The sequence below is a fragment of the Aethalodelphis obliquidens genome, unplaced genomic scaffold, assembly GCF_003676395.1.
Source record: "Aethalodelphis obliquidens isolate GAN/ISIS:26980383/991018 unplaced genomic scaffold, ASM367639v1 scaffold6, whole genome shotgun sequence".
Lineage (NCBI taxonomy): Eukaryota > Metazoa > Chordata > Mammalia > Artiodactyla > Delphinidae > Aethalodelphis > Aethalodelphis obliquidens.
In genome coordinates, this window is record NW_020837950.1 from 42,802,474 (window position 1) to 42,819,567 (window position 17,094).

Consider the following 17,094-nt stretch of genomic DNA (forward strand, 5'->3'; position numbering starts at 1 on the left):
GATGATAAGTCTCACTGATAAATATTATTGAATGTTTCCCAAGTCTACCCTTGTCTTGCCTTTTGTTCTAAATGTGGTATTTTTCATAAACCCACATATACTGGGGTTTAGCCTTACTGACACTATTATTAATCTATATAATATTTTTGGATGATATATCCCTGTTATGTGCTCCTTTTCAAATTCTTAGTTCAATTCATGCTTTAAACATCATGAGGATCACAAAAAATCTCCCTGTGCTTCTGGCAGGGAGCAGGGCAAAGCAGCCATGGAAAATATGCCCAGATAATTTTGTCCTCCTTAGAAGGCCTGCCCTCAGAGGAAACTATTTCACCAGAGCCTAAGTGACCTGGGGGAAGGAAAATACCTAACTCCAGCCCCTCCAGCCTTCCTGACTCACCTAAGGGTCCCTTTCCCCCCTTCTCCCTGGCAAGAGGAAGCACTTGTGAAGGTCACAGCCTGGGGCACAGGCTCAGTAGAAGACTGAGACCTAATTATAGGAATACAGAACACTTCCCCTTCCCTACACATCAATAGGGCTCCTGTATAATAACAGGGGAACTGCATGTCTCAGACCTTATTTAAGGAGCCTTTAGGAAAACCCAAAGATAATAGGGGAGGCAAATAAAGGATATCAGAGGAAATTGTAGTCTCTGACTAATCTTAAATTATACTTGTCTTTTTGTCACTCAAAATCCCTATCAGTGCCTCAGTTTTTAATCTAGGTGCCCCATAAACATCTTAAGCACACAGCTAGAACGTTACTATCTTTCCCAGTACCAGGCCCACTCACTCATCCCTAACTTGCCCCCACTTCCCACCTCAGTTAAGATGTATGAATACATTCACACACCTAACATTTCACTGGATTCTAAATCCTATTGATTTTACAGGGCAATTCTGAGAGGGAAGTTGAATTTCCTCACTGAAAAATTGAAGAACTAATGCACAAGCTAGTCAGGTGACTTAATGGAACCAGGAGGTAATACTATATGTAATTAATATAATTCAAATTAGGTGTGTTTGTCATAGTTACAGGGTACCATTGGATCACCTTTAAATAATTAGGCATGAATGCTCTGGGCCAGCACAGGAATGATAAACCAGTAGGAAGATTATTAATTATACACATACATACATATACACATTATATACACACACACCTAAATATTTGTTGAATGAATGACTAAATATATTTTATAAACACAATCTTGGTTATGCAGTCTAAGGGGAAAGGATGGTACAATGTTACTGGGCTACTACTTTAATTCACTCAGCCTTTCAAATCCATGATATGTGCATGCACTTACTGGCACATTTTACTAAGCATTTATCATCTCTGATACTTAATGCCTACAATGAAGTGACAAAAAGTTGGAAATGCAATCAGCATTACTGATATATGGATACTTAAACTGTTTTCTATTCTTAACATAATTGTCTTTATCATTTAGCAGTTGAGTAGGTAGATACTATGATGCAAAACAGCTGGTGTTGATAATGGCACACAGCTCACTTCAGAAAAAAGAACAATGCAGCAGCTTGCAAGATTTAGCACCAGATCAGCAGTAAAAATCTTTTTCTCTTTTTCTTTTACACTTAATAGTGAATCCAAAACAAAACTGGAAATCTGATTTTTTTTGGCAACAGAACCTTGTGTTCAAGTTCAATAAGCATTTTTCTTATGACTGATATATGCTTGTACTGAAGGATTGAAATGGTTTACATTTTTCAAGGTAATTCAATGTAGTTTCTTAAAATAAAACTCTAGTTATTTCCTCTACGTTACATAACACTGACTAACTAGCCTATAAACACACTGGCATACTATCTCTCTTCTTTTTCTCTAATCTAGTTTATTAGCTTGTTTTTTATTTTATTTGTTTTGACTCAGCACACTCACACTTGGAGGAGACATGTGGTAAGAAGTTATTTTCTATTCTGTTGAAGATCACCATTTAAGATAGGCAGCACGTCAGATTACAGCTGACCCCTGAACAACATGGGCTTTGAATTGCACAGGTCCACTTATACATGGATATTTTTCAACAGTAAATATCACAGTACTACACAATCCACGGTCGGGTGAATCTGTGAATGCAGAACCGCAGATACTGAAGCAACAGTGGGTATGGAGGAACCTCAAATACAGAGGAACTGGTATACAGAGGGCTGACTGTAAATTAGACCTAGATTTTCAACTGTGGGGAGGAAAGGTGCGCCTACCCCCACATCGTTCAAGGGTCAACTGTACTTTCACTTTTGTACAGAAATATAAGGCTAGGTAGAGGAGGGAGAAGAAATGGGACCCATGAGTATTATTATATTATTAAAATAAAAATCACCTATGGAACAACGTATGTTAAATGTCATTTTAGGTATGACATATATACACATTCTGGTCCTTACATTATTATTTGCATTATCCATCAGCAGTATATACGGGGAAATTTTAAACATAACTTCTAACTTTCCAAGATTTTGAGGTTGATTACTTTTAAGATACTTTGAAAGTATAAAATGTTCTGTTTATTTTTTTGTCTTGCAAACCTAAGGCACATATAAACACTCAACAATAAAACAAATATAAACAAATTCCATCATTGATATCTTGAAACAAAGTATGTTTAATCACTGATTGAAACTATAAGATAATTTCTGTACTACTCAAAAAAATTCAGAAAGCAGAATCCCTGTCAATCATAAAACAAACCACTTTCCTATGGAGAAGAGCCTTGAAACCTCCGGACCAGGTTTAAGATGTGTTAGTACTCTAATCTACTGTCAACTTTCAAGGTAAGTAGAAAATTCTGATCAACCCTGACCTTGTTTTTCATTATAGTTCCCAACACATGACAGACCTTTAACTTTATAAACTATTTACATACTGCAAAATTAGTGGTATGCTTCAAGAGCAACAACTAGTTCAGTGTTAAAAGACTTTTTCTGGCTTCTGAGATTCAGCTCACAATTTGAATCTTTACGACTCATTCTACTGGCTTTGTGTTTTTCATAAACATTTATTTTCAGCTTGGAAGTCATGTATTCTAACATCTGCTTTCAAATTTTCTCCTTTTCCCAAAAATAATTCGGTATTTCCCCCCCAACAAGGTGATAATAACCTAATGAGATTTTAAAAATAAATTTTCATGATTTTTATTTCACTGACTATATGATCATGTTAATAAAAACACATTAACTACTCTTTCATCTATCCCTTTTTTAAACTCAGAAGAATTTAATATTCCATCTAAATCTTAACATGTAATTTTTATGGGTGTGGTGGGAAGAGGAGGACCATAGCTAAAATCTCCATATTTAATTTCCATTATGATTGTCCTTTTGTAATTCCAGGAAGATGTGCTTAGAAATATACATGCATTAACATTATGTAGCTATAAGCAGAAAATGTGAATAATTATGGATTCTCAGCTTCAAGTAAAATGGTATCAAATCTTAGAGGGCTGACAATACAAAACCTTCACTGAATAACTGGGTACTACCATTGCTCTACTTTTTCACCTGGTCAGCTCTCCACAAGCCAGAAAAAAGGAATTATGGATACCTACTGGGGGCACTTATGTTAAGAATCCTTTGCTTTTTGCTCACGATAGAGCTCCTTGAAAGGAATGTTCAGAGACCAGAATGCTCCACAAATATCAATATGGCATTCGATTTTGGGACCTGATGTTCTTTTCAGGGATACTTTTTCATTCTTTCAAAAACACTGAAAAGAAAGAAAATACTTCTACAAATTTATTTTTAAATATCCCTAACGTGGCTTATAAGATCCTCCATGACCTCTTTGTCCACCTCTCCATTCTCTTTTCTAATCACTTTCCGTTTTGCACTAAGTATACCACTCCAATTCCTTCAGTTATTTGGGGGATTTCAAGCATTTTTTTCCTGCCATCTAGAAGATTCTCCCCTCTCTCCACTTCTCACATTCTAATGTCGATTAATTTCAGATATTACCTTTAACATCACTCTCTTAGAGAAGGTTTTTTACCTCCCTCAGACTTGGTAGCGTACTGTTATAAATTCCTATTGCTTTCTGTAGCACTTATCACCATTATAACTATTAATTTAATAAAGGAGTCATTAGTAGCCTACTGGCTACAATCAGTTATACTTGGCTCAAGTGTTACAGTTTTTAAAAATGTGGGCCACTGTTTACAATTGGGAGATTACATTATATTATGAAAACCCTATTTAATTTATATTTATCCCTAAATGTAAGCAAGAAACTGTTCATTGAACCCCACCCCCATTCAAAAAAAAAAAAAAAAAGGAAAGAAAAAGAATGGAAAACAGAAAACCCAGATCACTTATCATTGACCTTCTTTCCCACTCTCCTACCACAGGGATTGTCAAAAGTACCTTAAAAATCTATGATTTCATAAACTAAATTGAATTTCCTCCTCACTCTCTCATTCTCATCGATTTCCAAAAAAATGGCTTGTATTTCTTATTATAGATCTTACGCAATCTGGTACATAACTGTGTGGCTCAAAAAATGTATGGTTTTGGGCTTCCCTGGTGGGGCAGTGGTTGAGAGTCCGCCTGCCGATGCAGGGGACACGGGTTTGTGCCCCGGTCCGGGAAGATACCACATGCCGCGGAGCGGCTGGGCCCGTGAGCCATGGCCACTGAGCCTGCGCGTCCAGAGCCTATACTCCGCAACGGGAGAGGCCACAACAGTGAGAGGCCCACATACCGCAAAAAAAAAAAAAAAAAAAAGGATGGTTTTCATGAAATATTCCATGCTATGCTAAATAATGATAAAGACTGCATTACAAAATTGTTTTAAGTCAGAAAAGATAAGTACCCTTTCCTAGCTACTTAAGATATTAATACAACATTTTTGAGGAATTAGTGAAGTGCTACATAATAGATACTACTGGTATTTTTCATGTATGTGTTGAAAATGAATTCTATTGTAAAGTATGTAGGTAATATTGAGATAACACCTTAAAATTTTATTTAAAACGTTTTCTTTTAATTAAGCTTCTGTAATAAAACATACATCACACAACTAAGATGTTTCAGCCAACTGTTGATTTCTTCCTGCAAAAAGGATTTACTTTTCCTATGCTCAAGTCCCTTCAATATACTCAGTATTTCCTTCAAAAATAGTTTATATGTACGTATTTTTTTCTTTTAATGGTAAAGTAACTATTTTAATCTCTGAGAGTAAATTAAGCGTTCTTCCACACAGATTTCCCAATTTCTTTGTATAGGTTCTCTAAGAAAAACTTCTTTCCTACTTTGAAAAATTCCTATCTTTGAAGATGTTCAGAGGTATAAAGATATGCATTCTAAGTATTTATTTCAACCATAATGACATAAATATATTGAATTAATTTTCAACTGTACAAAGGAAATACACCACCAAAACAAAAAAGCATTTAAACATCTCAGTCATTACAAATCCACTCTAAAATTATTACCATTTTGGTTTTATTCAGATTATCATACTCATCTTGAATACTGTTTGGGTGTACCCTCAAAAAAAATTTTTTTTTAAGTCAGCCAGATGGACACTATAGCAGAATCATATCAGAGAACAGGCTGAAGGATGACGGACCTCATCCTATAGTTGGGCTTACAGGGTGGTAACCTTGGAAACTGTAGGCAACATCCAGTGTTGGATGGCGCTATGAAAAACCCAGTATTTCTTCCAAAATACCCTACCACTATTTTGAGATTGTATGAGAAATGCCAAATAGACTGCTCTCATGGTTATTTCCTTTAGTACTGAAATGACACACAAACCAATACATGTCAAGAACTTTCAGCAAAATTTTCTAGCACCACTTGTACTTCTTTGTAATGTGACATCACACTATACCATTTACTAAAGGGAACTGAAGTTGGAAGCAGTTTTTGGCAAAAATAATAATGCCTTTCTGCTGTGTTCTCTCTTCAAGAACTAAAGGGTTAGTATGAAGTTAAGAAAAGGAGGAAGAAAGGAGAGGGAACTTACAAAGATTGAATGTTACACATTCTTTGCATGTTTAAAATATTACATGCCACATGTACTTTAAAAAATAGTTATGCATATTTGGTAGCAGGTTTTGCATCAGGTACATTATGCATATTATCTTTCATGCTCACCCTAACACTAAAGCAGATATTTTTATCTCCATTTCACTGAAACTTTCATAATGTATAGGACTCTCTTTCCAGTGAGGTTAACAACTTGTCCAGGTTCACACAGCTACTATATGCCAGAGCTGGGAGGTAAACTCATATCTATTTCACTCTACAGATCACTCTTTTCAGTGGCAGAACCATACTGAAAGTTTCCCAATTCACACAGGTAGTGAGTGGTGCAATTAGGACTCAAACCCGTATGTCTTGACTCCAAAGACTGTGCTATCTACTATACTATGTTGTCTCTGAGCAATGAAAAGAGATGTTCTTCTTAGTCATAATATACATACATATATATATATTGAAGGCTTACTTGACTTCTTAGGTAATTCTCCATTGCTTCTGCTAATAAGGAAATCTATACGATTGATATCTACCTCAATAATACATAGAAAAAGCCAAATGGGGTGATTGCTTCATTTATTTTACCAATAGGAAAGCAGTCACGATAGAAAGGAAAAAGTGAGGAAAATCATAATAATCATGCTGCTGGTAATAACATTAATAATAATAATCACTTACATAGCACTTGCTCTTTGCCAGGCACTGCTCTAAGTTGTTTAGTTGTCCTGATTTATTTAGCACAACAATCCTATTAGGTAGGTACAATTATCATTTTCATATAAGCAGGGTTAAGGAAACAGATACAAAGAGGTTAAGTCATGTCCCTAAGGTCACACAACTGTAAGGGGTAGAGCTAGGACCTAAAACCCAGGTTATCTGGCTCCACATTCCATGCTCTTAACCACTAGACTATTGGGCCCCTCTTTGTAGAAAGACACAACTAGAAAGGGACAACTTAAAAAAAAATGCAAGGTTATTTTGTTTACAAGGTTACCAACTGGATGGCGATTCCATCATATTACTGTCAACAGATGTTCTGAACAGTGAATTTGCTAATCTGCTTCAGCAAAGAATTTAGTTAAATTTGTTCTGATTGATTACTTATGCTTTTAAACTCAGTTAAGTGGGGATTTCAGTAAAGCACAATATATTTAATAAATTCAAATTAATGTTTAATCCTAACCTATCTTTATCTACAAAGTCTATCTCAAGAATTAAGGTGAAATATGGAGTTAGCCTATCTCTTCTCATTTTGTAGACTTAAAAAATGTTTTTTTCTTTCTTTCAAACATGTTCCAAGCTTATGTCACATAATATTTTGCTTAGAAAAGGCGCATTCAGTGTGTTTGTGTGTATATTAATCTGGATTCACTTTTTAGGACTTCCCATGACCACTTCCCAGTTCCTTCAAGCATCAAGTACAGTTAGTGGGCTCAACATGATGAAAAAAGACATCTATTAGATCTAATTAGGAAAGACATCCCAAATAAGTGCACTGTGATTAAAAATAAAAGGAAACACAGGTGTACTTAAAGGCAAAGTTTACATTTAACCCCTCCACCCTTTTTTCTTAAGTCACATTTTTCTTATAAACTTTTTTCTTCCCCAACTGGAATCATATAGTGACCAAGTAAATGATGAGCCAGAATAATGGCACTGAGGATCAATGCAATTCACATCAATAGAGGCACCCTACTTTCAAAAGTAAGTAGTGTTTACCTTTTCAATGAGTCAGTTCTAACAAACATATACTCTTACTTTCTGATTTCAGAAATAATGACTATTCTAATGTACAAGCAGAATTACCACTAATCTGCCTATACAATATGAAAACAGATTCCTTCACCAGTGTATAACTGGAATATTTATGCACAAAATTGGAAAGGTATTAAATTTACTTTACTTGAAAATGCACAATCATCATTCCTAACATATAAAAATGTTAGAAAAATAGAAAATAGAAAAATTCTTTTGATTCTAATCAATCATCCTCTGCTTACTTTGGCAATTTAGAAACAACAGGAAAATATCTGCACGGTACAGACAGTATTTGTAGTTTGCAAAACTAGCTTTTCTGTAACTGTTCAACACCAATAGGAAAAAAAGAGAGAGAGCTCGATTTTCATAAAGAATCTCCCAGAAAAAAAACATAAGAACTAAACAACTATTTGTTGATACAAGAAATAATTAACTTTAATTAAAGTTTGATAAGTTAGAAAGCTGATGGTGAATATTTTTAATCTGGGGGGAAAGGGGAAGTAGAAGTTTTAAAATAAATCTAATAATTTTTGCTATTATTTTCCCAAAAAGGATGAAGATTTTCAACAACAGAAAGATGATAAACTACCAGGTACAGATCATCCACTAAAAATAAAAATTGGGGTAGGCAGCAGGTTTCTTTTCTTTTCTTTTTTTTTTAGTTTTTCCTCCAGCGTTATTGAGGTATAATTGACATAAAGAATTGTACATATTTAAAGTGTACAACAGGATGATTTGATATGCATATACTTTGTGGAATTAGTATCACAATCACATTAACTAACACAGCTATCACCTCACATAGTTACTATTTTTGTTTTGTGGTGAGAATGCTTAAGATTTACTATCTTAGCAAATTTCAAGCATACAATACAGTATTATTAACTACTGTCACCATGTTGTCTTTTAGATCCTCAGAACTTATTCATCTTATAACTGAAAGCTTGTATCCCTTTGAAGGTTTATTGTAGTGTAAGTCCTCACAGTTAGCTTTTTTTTTTTTGAATTTTATTTTATTTAGTTTTTATACAGCAGGTTCTTATTAGTTACCTATTTTATACATATTAGTGTATACATGTCAATCCCAATCTCCCAATTCATCCCACCACCACCACCACCCCCTGCCACTTTTCCCCCTTGGTGTCCATATGTTTGTTCTCTACATCTGTGTCTCTATTTCTAGGCAGCAGTTTTCTTATTTCTTTTGAGAGTACTTATTAAATATATAGCATTAAGGTACCTTTCTTTTATTCTTTGATTTTTAGACAAATTTATCTCTTGGATAATTTTAACTGTGTTTATTTTCAGCAATCACTTGTGGCTGCCTGAAAATATGGAGAACAGCAATAAACACATAGAAGGGTTGGAGCCAATGAAATGCTATTTGAAGAAAGCAGAATTTTTCTACTTGAAAAACATTTTGGTTTCCACAAAAATGTAGTTCAGTTTTTTCTTCCACAGATTGTTATATCCTATGTAACCATATTACTTTCATCTTTTTAGCGAAAGCATCAAAGCTTAAACCATAGTTACATTCAATATTTCTACACTTAAGCATTCAACTCCTAAATTTACAAGCTCCTCACTTATGAATACAATATATAGCTTGACTTACTATCCTGCATTGTATAAATGGAATTTCCCTGGAGTGTGACTTGCTCTCCCAAGAGGACAGGGTTTCTCCTTTCCTCAAACTGTCAAACTGTTAGCAAGCAGCTATGGATAGGAGAGAGCAAAGTTCCATGTGAATTACATCTCTGTATAAACTTATCAATTCTCAAACCCCTTCCCAAGTGGCCTTTATTTACTCTCTATCAGTTGGAGATAAATAGGCCTATCCTAAGCAAGGCAAATGTGTCACCCCACCCGCCCCCACTGCCCTGCCCTCTTTACCTTTTTGATGGCATCACTGACATGAAAGTAAATGATAGTGAACTATTATGACCCAGTTTTATATCTACAACGCTGGGCCAGCAGAACAGGTACTATACAAGGGAGACAATTCAGAGACGGATGATGAGGCTCAAGCAGAAGAGATTCTGAAGGCTTGTATGATTATTTTTGCAAATTGTTATAAGAATGTCTCATTATCCTATAATTAAATTTCACTTAGTAATTCCATTTATATATATCTATACCTGGTAAATCAGAGAAGAGAAGAATGCACTCATTAAAGCCATTAGACAAAAGCCGGTCACGCAGCTGCTGAAGAATTGCTACTCCGATACAGAATGGGAAGGAGGAATTCCCAAGCAGTAGGGTATCCCAGAGGTGGAAAATTTTGTGCAGTGGAAATACATCTGTAAAATGACAAATATAAATAAATTAATTGAGATTAAAAATAAAAAATTAAAACAACAACAAGCTACTTTACTAGACATGGTAATTCCCTTATGGTCAAAACTATTACAGAACAAATACTGGCAAACTGTTTTTTATAAAATGCATATTTGGCTTTGTAGATTTACTGCTTCCTAAGGCATCTTAAAAAACTGATAATCAGATTGATCAAATAGATGACATTTTCTAGTCACCACTATCAATCTTGGTATAGCTGTTACATTCATTCTGTTTCTTCCTAGAATTTTCAGGTCATATTATTCTCACAAGTTTATATACTTAGAAGAATTTCAGTATTGTTATAGATTCAGTATCATTATATTTCTATTATGTACTCTAAAAACTGCTTTTTGAAATTCCCATAAAAAAATCTGATTAGCAATTTTTTATTTTTGGAAACTTTCTTTTTTTCATTTATCAATACTCTGAACACCTTTCCAGTCCAGTGCATACAGATCTACTTCAAATATTGTATTCCATTAATCAAATGTACATGTTTAAGCAGCATATCCACTGTATTAATATCTGTAACTGATTAAAGTATTACATATTCACATAAACTGTTTATTTCTAGAGGAATTCTAGGATAGGAAATAACAAAAGTATCAGTTATTAGACAATCTCTAAAAATTGAGTCTGATTTGGTTGTAACAGTTGCCTTCCAAAACTCTATGTAAATACTATAGTTAATTTATTTTTCAATAGAGGTCAGAGATTTTATGAATGTCGTGATATATCAGATAGGTTTTCATCTTATAGAACAACCTTTTTGATATTTAGTAGTCAGAACAATTGAAAATAATTTCTACCCAACTATATTACCTTAGAATTACATAAGGATGCTCATGTAATTAAATCTGCTTAGTATTACTGTAACTATAATATACTGGGGAAGAATGAAGCTGTTCTTTTGCTAATACAATATTGAAAGAAAAGGGAAAATGATACTTACGAGTAAACATGGTGAGAAACCAAGGGATGGCATAGAGCTATGAGTGGAAAAAGATAGGGATGCAGGGGATGGATAAAGAGGAAATAAAAGAGATAATTAGAATGACTTCCAGTAAACTGAATGGTAAAAAAAGCTCTATGTTTTGGTCTACTCCACTGATTAAAAACATGCTTTAACACCATATGCAGAAATAAACTCAAAATGGATTAAAGACCTAAATGTAAGGTTGGATACTATAAAAATCCTAGAGGAAAACATAGGCAGAACACTCTCTGACATAAATCACAGCAATATTTTTTTGGACCCACCTCCTAGAGTAATGGAAATAAAAAAAATAAACAAATGGGACATAATTAAACTGAAAAGCTTTTTTTGCACAGCAAAAGAAACCATAAACAAAATGAAAAGATAAACTATGGAATGGGAGAAAATATTTGAAAATGATGCGACTGACAAGCGATTAATTTCCAAAATATATAAACAGCTCACACAGCTCTATATAAAAAAAAAATCAAAAAATGGGCAGAAGTTCTAAATAGACGTTTCTCCAAAGAAGACATACAGATGGCTAAGAGGCACATAAAAAGATGTTCAACATCACTAATTATTAGAGAAACGCAAATCAAAACTACAATGAGGTATCACCTCACACTGGTCAGAATAGCCATCATCAAAAAGTCTACAAATAATAAATGCTGGAGGGGGTGTGGAGAAAAAGGAACCCTCCTACAATGTTGATGGGAATGTAAATTGGTACAGCCACTATGGAGAACAGTATGAAGGTTCCTTAAAAAACTAAAAACAGAGTTACCATATGATCCATCAATCTCACTCCTGGGCATATATCTGAAGAAAACTCTAATTCAAAAAGATACATGCACCCAAATCTTCATTGCAGCACTATTTACAATAGCCAAGACATGAAAGCAACCTAAGTGTACAATGACAGATGAATGGATGAAGAAGATGTGGTATATACATACAATGGAATATTACTCAGCCATAAAAAAGAAAGAAAGAATGCCATATGCAGCAACATGGATGGGCCTAGAGATGATCATTCTAAGTGAAGTAAGGCAGACAGAGAACAACAAATATATGATATTGCTTAGATGTGGAATCTAAAAAATTGATACAAATGAACTTATTTACAAAACAGAAATAGACTCACAGACATAGAAAACAAACTTACAGTTACCAAAGGGGAAAGGAGGGGGGATAAATTGTGAGTTTGGGATTAACATATACACACTACTGTATATAAAATAGATAACCAACAAGGACCTACTGTATAGCACAGGGAACTATACTCAATATCTTGTAATAACCTATAATGGAAAAGAATCTAAAAAAGAAAAAATATATATATATATATATATATATATATATATAAAACTGAATCACTTTGCTATACAGTAGAAACTAACACAACATTGTAAATCAATTATACTTCAATAAAAATTTTAAAAAATAAAAGAGAATCTAGATAATTATAATTATTATCACAAATATTCTATTAAATAATGACATCTATTACAAATGCTGCAGATGATCCTTTGGCCAAGGCTTATTCCACAGAGTATTTTCATTTCATCAAAGACTACACTCAAGACAATGCCTAATCCAAACACAATACTAGCATGCTAATTTCAAAGGTCTACTTTTCAAAGGAGAACTTTGTTCTTAGGAATAAAATATTCCTAAGATTTGAAGAGTCCTCATCAGTGTTGAGTTACCCTTACTGAGTATTTTTTGAAACATGATGAGATGATATTTGAAAAATGTCCAAAATGTCTCATTAAAAAATTTTTATGAAGCTTATGCCTATTACCACTTTCTAAATTAACAGGAAGCTTCATAAAAGTAATGAGATCCAGGAATGAAATAATTTGGTTCTTTAGATGAGTGACAAATTTATTTTCCTAAGTTTACTCTCTAGAAATGAAACACACACACACACACACACACACCAATTAATTTTGTGAGATTTTGAAAGTGAGAAATCATTCTTAATTTCTAAAAGTAGAGTAAAATCTCCTTTGTTAATAACAAGTATCAAAAACCAATAATAATTTATAGAAAAATCTGAAAAAGCTCTACTTTTATGTTTTATGTCATTGCATGCTCCTATTAGACAAAGATTTTTGTACTACCTATAGCGTTTAAATAAATAGTTTTTCAGCACCTATCAATTGTGAATTTATAAGTAGAGTTGAATATTTCTTTGCATTATACACAATTGAGTATCTATGCTATTAAATGCCAGTCAAGAACCGTAAGTACAGTTATAGACTACCTTAAAATCTAAGTACTGTATGTGAAATAAACCCATTGCTCCCTACAAGATTATCACTTATATGCACTGACACAGCCATTACAAATGGGGAAACTGAGGAGTACAGAGGTATGTGACTTCACTATAGAGTATTGGTTGTAGAAAACAATAAAATATAATAAACTCTGAATTTTCAGCCTAATTTAAATTTAAACATACAGTCTGTATATGTAAGTTCCATCAGTATTATTTAACTTTTCTTGCTTTTAAGGATATAACATAAATTATATTATGCTCTACCCTTCTGATCAAAGCCAATTGTTTGTCATTAGGAATCTTACCTGAGTTACTTCAGCAACAAAACTAACAATCCCTTTTATTGAAGAGAGCATGTGTATGAGGAAGAACACAAAGTGGGGAGGAACCACCTGAAAGGATCAGGGGGAAAACATGCCAGGCTCACACAAAGCCAGGCATGGTTCACCTTACCACTAGCTACAATTTTTTTTAAAACCCTGAAATAAACAAAGCATAAGGTAGAGTACTCAAAAGGATATTGCCTTAGTAATGGGGCAAAATTATGCTCCCAAATTATGCTGCCCAGGTCTCACTTAACAAACCTTAAAAGCAAGCCTTGAAAAGATCAAACTGTTTCAATGTTACCTAGCTGCATCTCAAAAAAAAGCTCAAGAATATTTACAAGAACATAAAAATATCCAATAACCAGCAAGGTAAAATTCACAATGACTGAAATTCAGTAAAAAAATCAGTAGTGCAAAGTAGCAGAAAAAAAATGATCATAATGAGGAGAAAAATCATTCAATCAAAATGGACAAAGAACTAACATAAATGTTTGTAATAGCAGGCAAGGATGTCAAAATGCTTTTTTTTTTTTTTTGTGGTATGTGGGCCTCTCACTGTTGTGGCCTCTCCCATTGCGGAGCACAGGCTCTGGACGCGCAGGTTCAGCGGCCATGGCTCACGGGCCCAGCCGCTCCGTGGCAAGTGGGATCTTCCCGGACCAAGGCACGAACCCATGTCCCCTGCATCAGCAGGCGGACTCTCAACCACTGCGCCACCAGGAAAGCCCTCAAAATGCTTTTTATATCTGTATACATATGTTCAAAAATCTAACAAATGATTGAACACGTTAAGTAAAGACATAGTAGATATAAAAAAGAACCAAAAAACCTCTCTAGACGTGAAAAATACCATGTTTGAGTTAAAAAATACACTGAATAGGATTAAGAGCAGATCAGACACTGCAGAAGAAGAGATAAGTAAGCCTGAAAATACAGCAATAGAAACTACCCAAAATGAAACACGGACAGGGGGAATAAAGAAAAACAAAACATGTCCTATGCATCAGTGAGCAACTTCAACCAGCTGAATATGTTATTGGAGACTGCAAAAGACAGAGAGAAGATGAGAGGCGACAGAAAAAAATATTTGAAGAAATAATAGCTGAACATTTTTCAAAAGTGATGAAAACTATAATCTGATAGAGTAAATAATCTCAAGAACCTGAAGCACGTGAAACATGAAGAAAACTATACCAAGGTACATCATAATCAGATTTCTCAAAAAATCTTACACCACAGCCAGAGAAAAAAGGCACACTATGTAAAAGCATCAGTGAGAGGAATGTTTTCTTGTCAAAAACAGGGCACAAAAAATGACAGTGGAGCGACATTTTTCAAGTAATTAAAAAAAAAAAACCTATCAACTTAGAATTGTATGTCCAGCAAAAATATCTTTCAAAGAGAAAGGTAAAATAAAGACTCTCACACAAACAGAAACTGAAAGAATTCATCAGCAGCAATCCTGCACTATAAGAAATGCTGAAGTCAGTCTTTCAGGCAGAAGGAAAATGATACCACATGGAAATCTGGACCTATACAGAAGAATGAAGAGACTCAGGATTATAAAAATGTAGTTAAATATAAAAAACTTTTATTTAAAAAAAATCTTTAAAAATAAGTGACTCTCGGGAGTTCCCTGGCAGTCCAGTGATTAGGACGGTACGCTTTCACTGCCAAGGGCCTGGGTTCAGTCCCTGGCCGGGGAACGAAGATCCCACAAGCTGCGTGGCACAACCAGAAAAAAAGTGACTCTCTAAAGCAAAACTAATAATTTATGTGGAGCTTATAATATATGTAGAAATAAAAGGTAGGACAACAATAATACAAATGCCAGGAGGGTAAAATGGAGGTATATGTTGTAAAGTATTTATACTATATGTGAAGTGGTATAATACTACTTAAAAGCAGATTATAATAAGTTAAAGAATTATAGTATAAACCAGAATTTCTTAACCTCGGAACTATTCACATTTTGCGTTGGACAACTCTTTCAAGGGGGAGGTGTAGTTTGCGTTTTAAGATTTTTGTAGCAACCCAGTCTCTGTACTAGATGCCAGTAGCACTTGTTCAGTTTTGTCAAAAGTGTCTCAGACTTTGCCAAAAAATCCCATGGGAGGCAAAACTGCCCCTGGTTGAGGACCACTGTGTAAATCTTAAAGAAACCAATAAGAAAACAACAAAGAGTTATAGCTAGTGTCTTAACAAAGGAGATAAAATAGAATCACAAAAAATATATCCAACAAATCCGAAGAAGGCAGATAAAAAGGAAAAAGAGAACAAAGAACTGATAGGACAAATAGAATAAAAATAACAAATTGGTAGGTTTAAAGGCAGCCACAGCAATAACCACAACAGAAGTCAATGGTTCTTGTGATGGTTAATTTTATGTGTAAACTTTACTGACACAGGTGCCCAGACACTTAGTTAAACATTATTCCGGATGTGTCTTTAAGGGTGTTTCTGGATGAGATCAACATGAAAATCAGTAGATTTCATAAGGCAGACTGCCCTCCCTAATGTGAGTAGGCCTCATGGAATTTGTTGGAGGTCTGAATAGAACAGAAGGTAGAGTTAGGGAGAATTCACTCTATGCCTGATAGGATAAGCAGTGAAGAAAGCATAGCTCTAGCTTCTAAGGATCTTACAGTTCATTAAGAGCAGTAGCTATTCATTAAATATTCTCTCAATCCACTCCAATTAGGTTCTAGCCTTCACCTCACAACCAGAACTGCTCTTCTCTTGGTCATCAAAGGTCTCCATGTTTCTAAATCTAATGGTCAATTCTCATTCTCAGTCTTTACCAATCAGCAGGCTTTGACATAATTTACTATTCTCACCTCCTCTAACCACCTGCCCCCCACCTTAACTTGGCTTCCAAGAAACCACATTCATCTAGTTTTCTGACTGCTCCTTCTCCATCTCTTTTGTTGGTTCCTATTTATCTCCCTGACTTAAATATTGGCATGCCCTATATTCAGTGCTTAGAATTTTTTTCTCTTCTATTTTCTCCAAATGATGTGAGGACTTATATCTACAGCTCTATCCCAGACCTCTCTCCTGAAATCCAAACTGGTATGTACAAATGCCTACTTGACATTTCCACTTGTATATCTGATAGATATGCATATCATGTCCCAAACTAAGCTCCTGACACTGCTTCCAAAATCTGTGCCTCCAAGTACAGTCTTTCAAATCTTCGTTAAGAGCGATCCTATTCTTCCAGTTGCTCAGGTAAACAAAACTGTGGAATCATTCTTATCTCCTCTTTCTTCCACATTGTACATTTGTCACCAGCAGTCCTGCCAGCTCTACCTTCAAAATATATCCAGAATATGAAAACTGCTCACCACTTCTACTGCTAATTTCCTGATTCAAGCTACCATCATCTCTTGCCTAGATTATTACAA

The 17,094-nt window shown here is 34.5% G+C and overlaps 1 protein-coding gene across 5 annotated transcripts in view; it reads right to left on the reverse strand.

Annotated features, from left to right (window-relative positions):
- The window catches only part of TBCK (TBC1 domain containing kinase), a 236,088-nt gene that overhangs the window by 99,749 nt on the left and 119,245 nt on the right, over positions 1 to 17,094 (reverse strand). For all 5 annotated transcript variants that reach the window (XR_003432228.1, XR_003432229.1, XM_027103446.1 and 2 more), the window contains exons 21-22: positions 11,051 to 11,087; positions 9,897 to 10,058 (exon numbers count right to left, since the gene is read on the reverse strand). Coding sequence is in view for 3 of the 5 variants with exons in the window: in XM_027103446.1 (XP_026959247.1) it covers positions 9,897 to 10,058; positions 11,051 to 11,087 (199 nt within the window). In the remaining 2 variants the exon portion in view is untranslated. The remainder of the gene's footprint in view (positions 1 to 9,896; positions 10,059 to 11,050; positions 11,088 to 17,094) is intronic.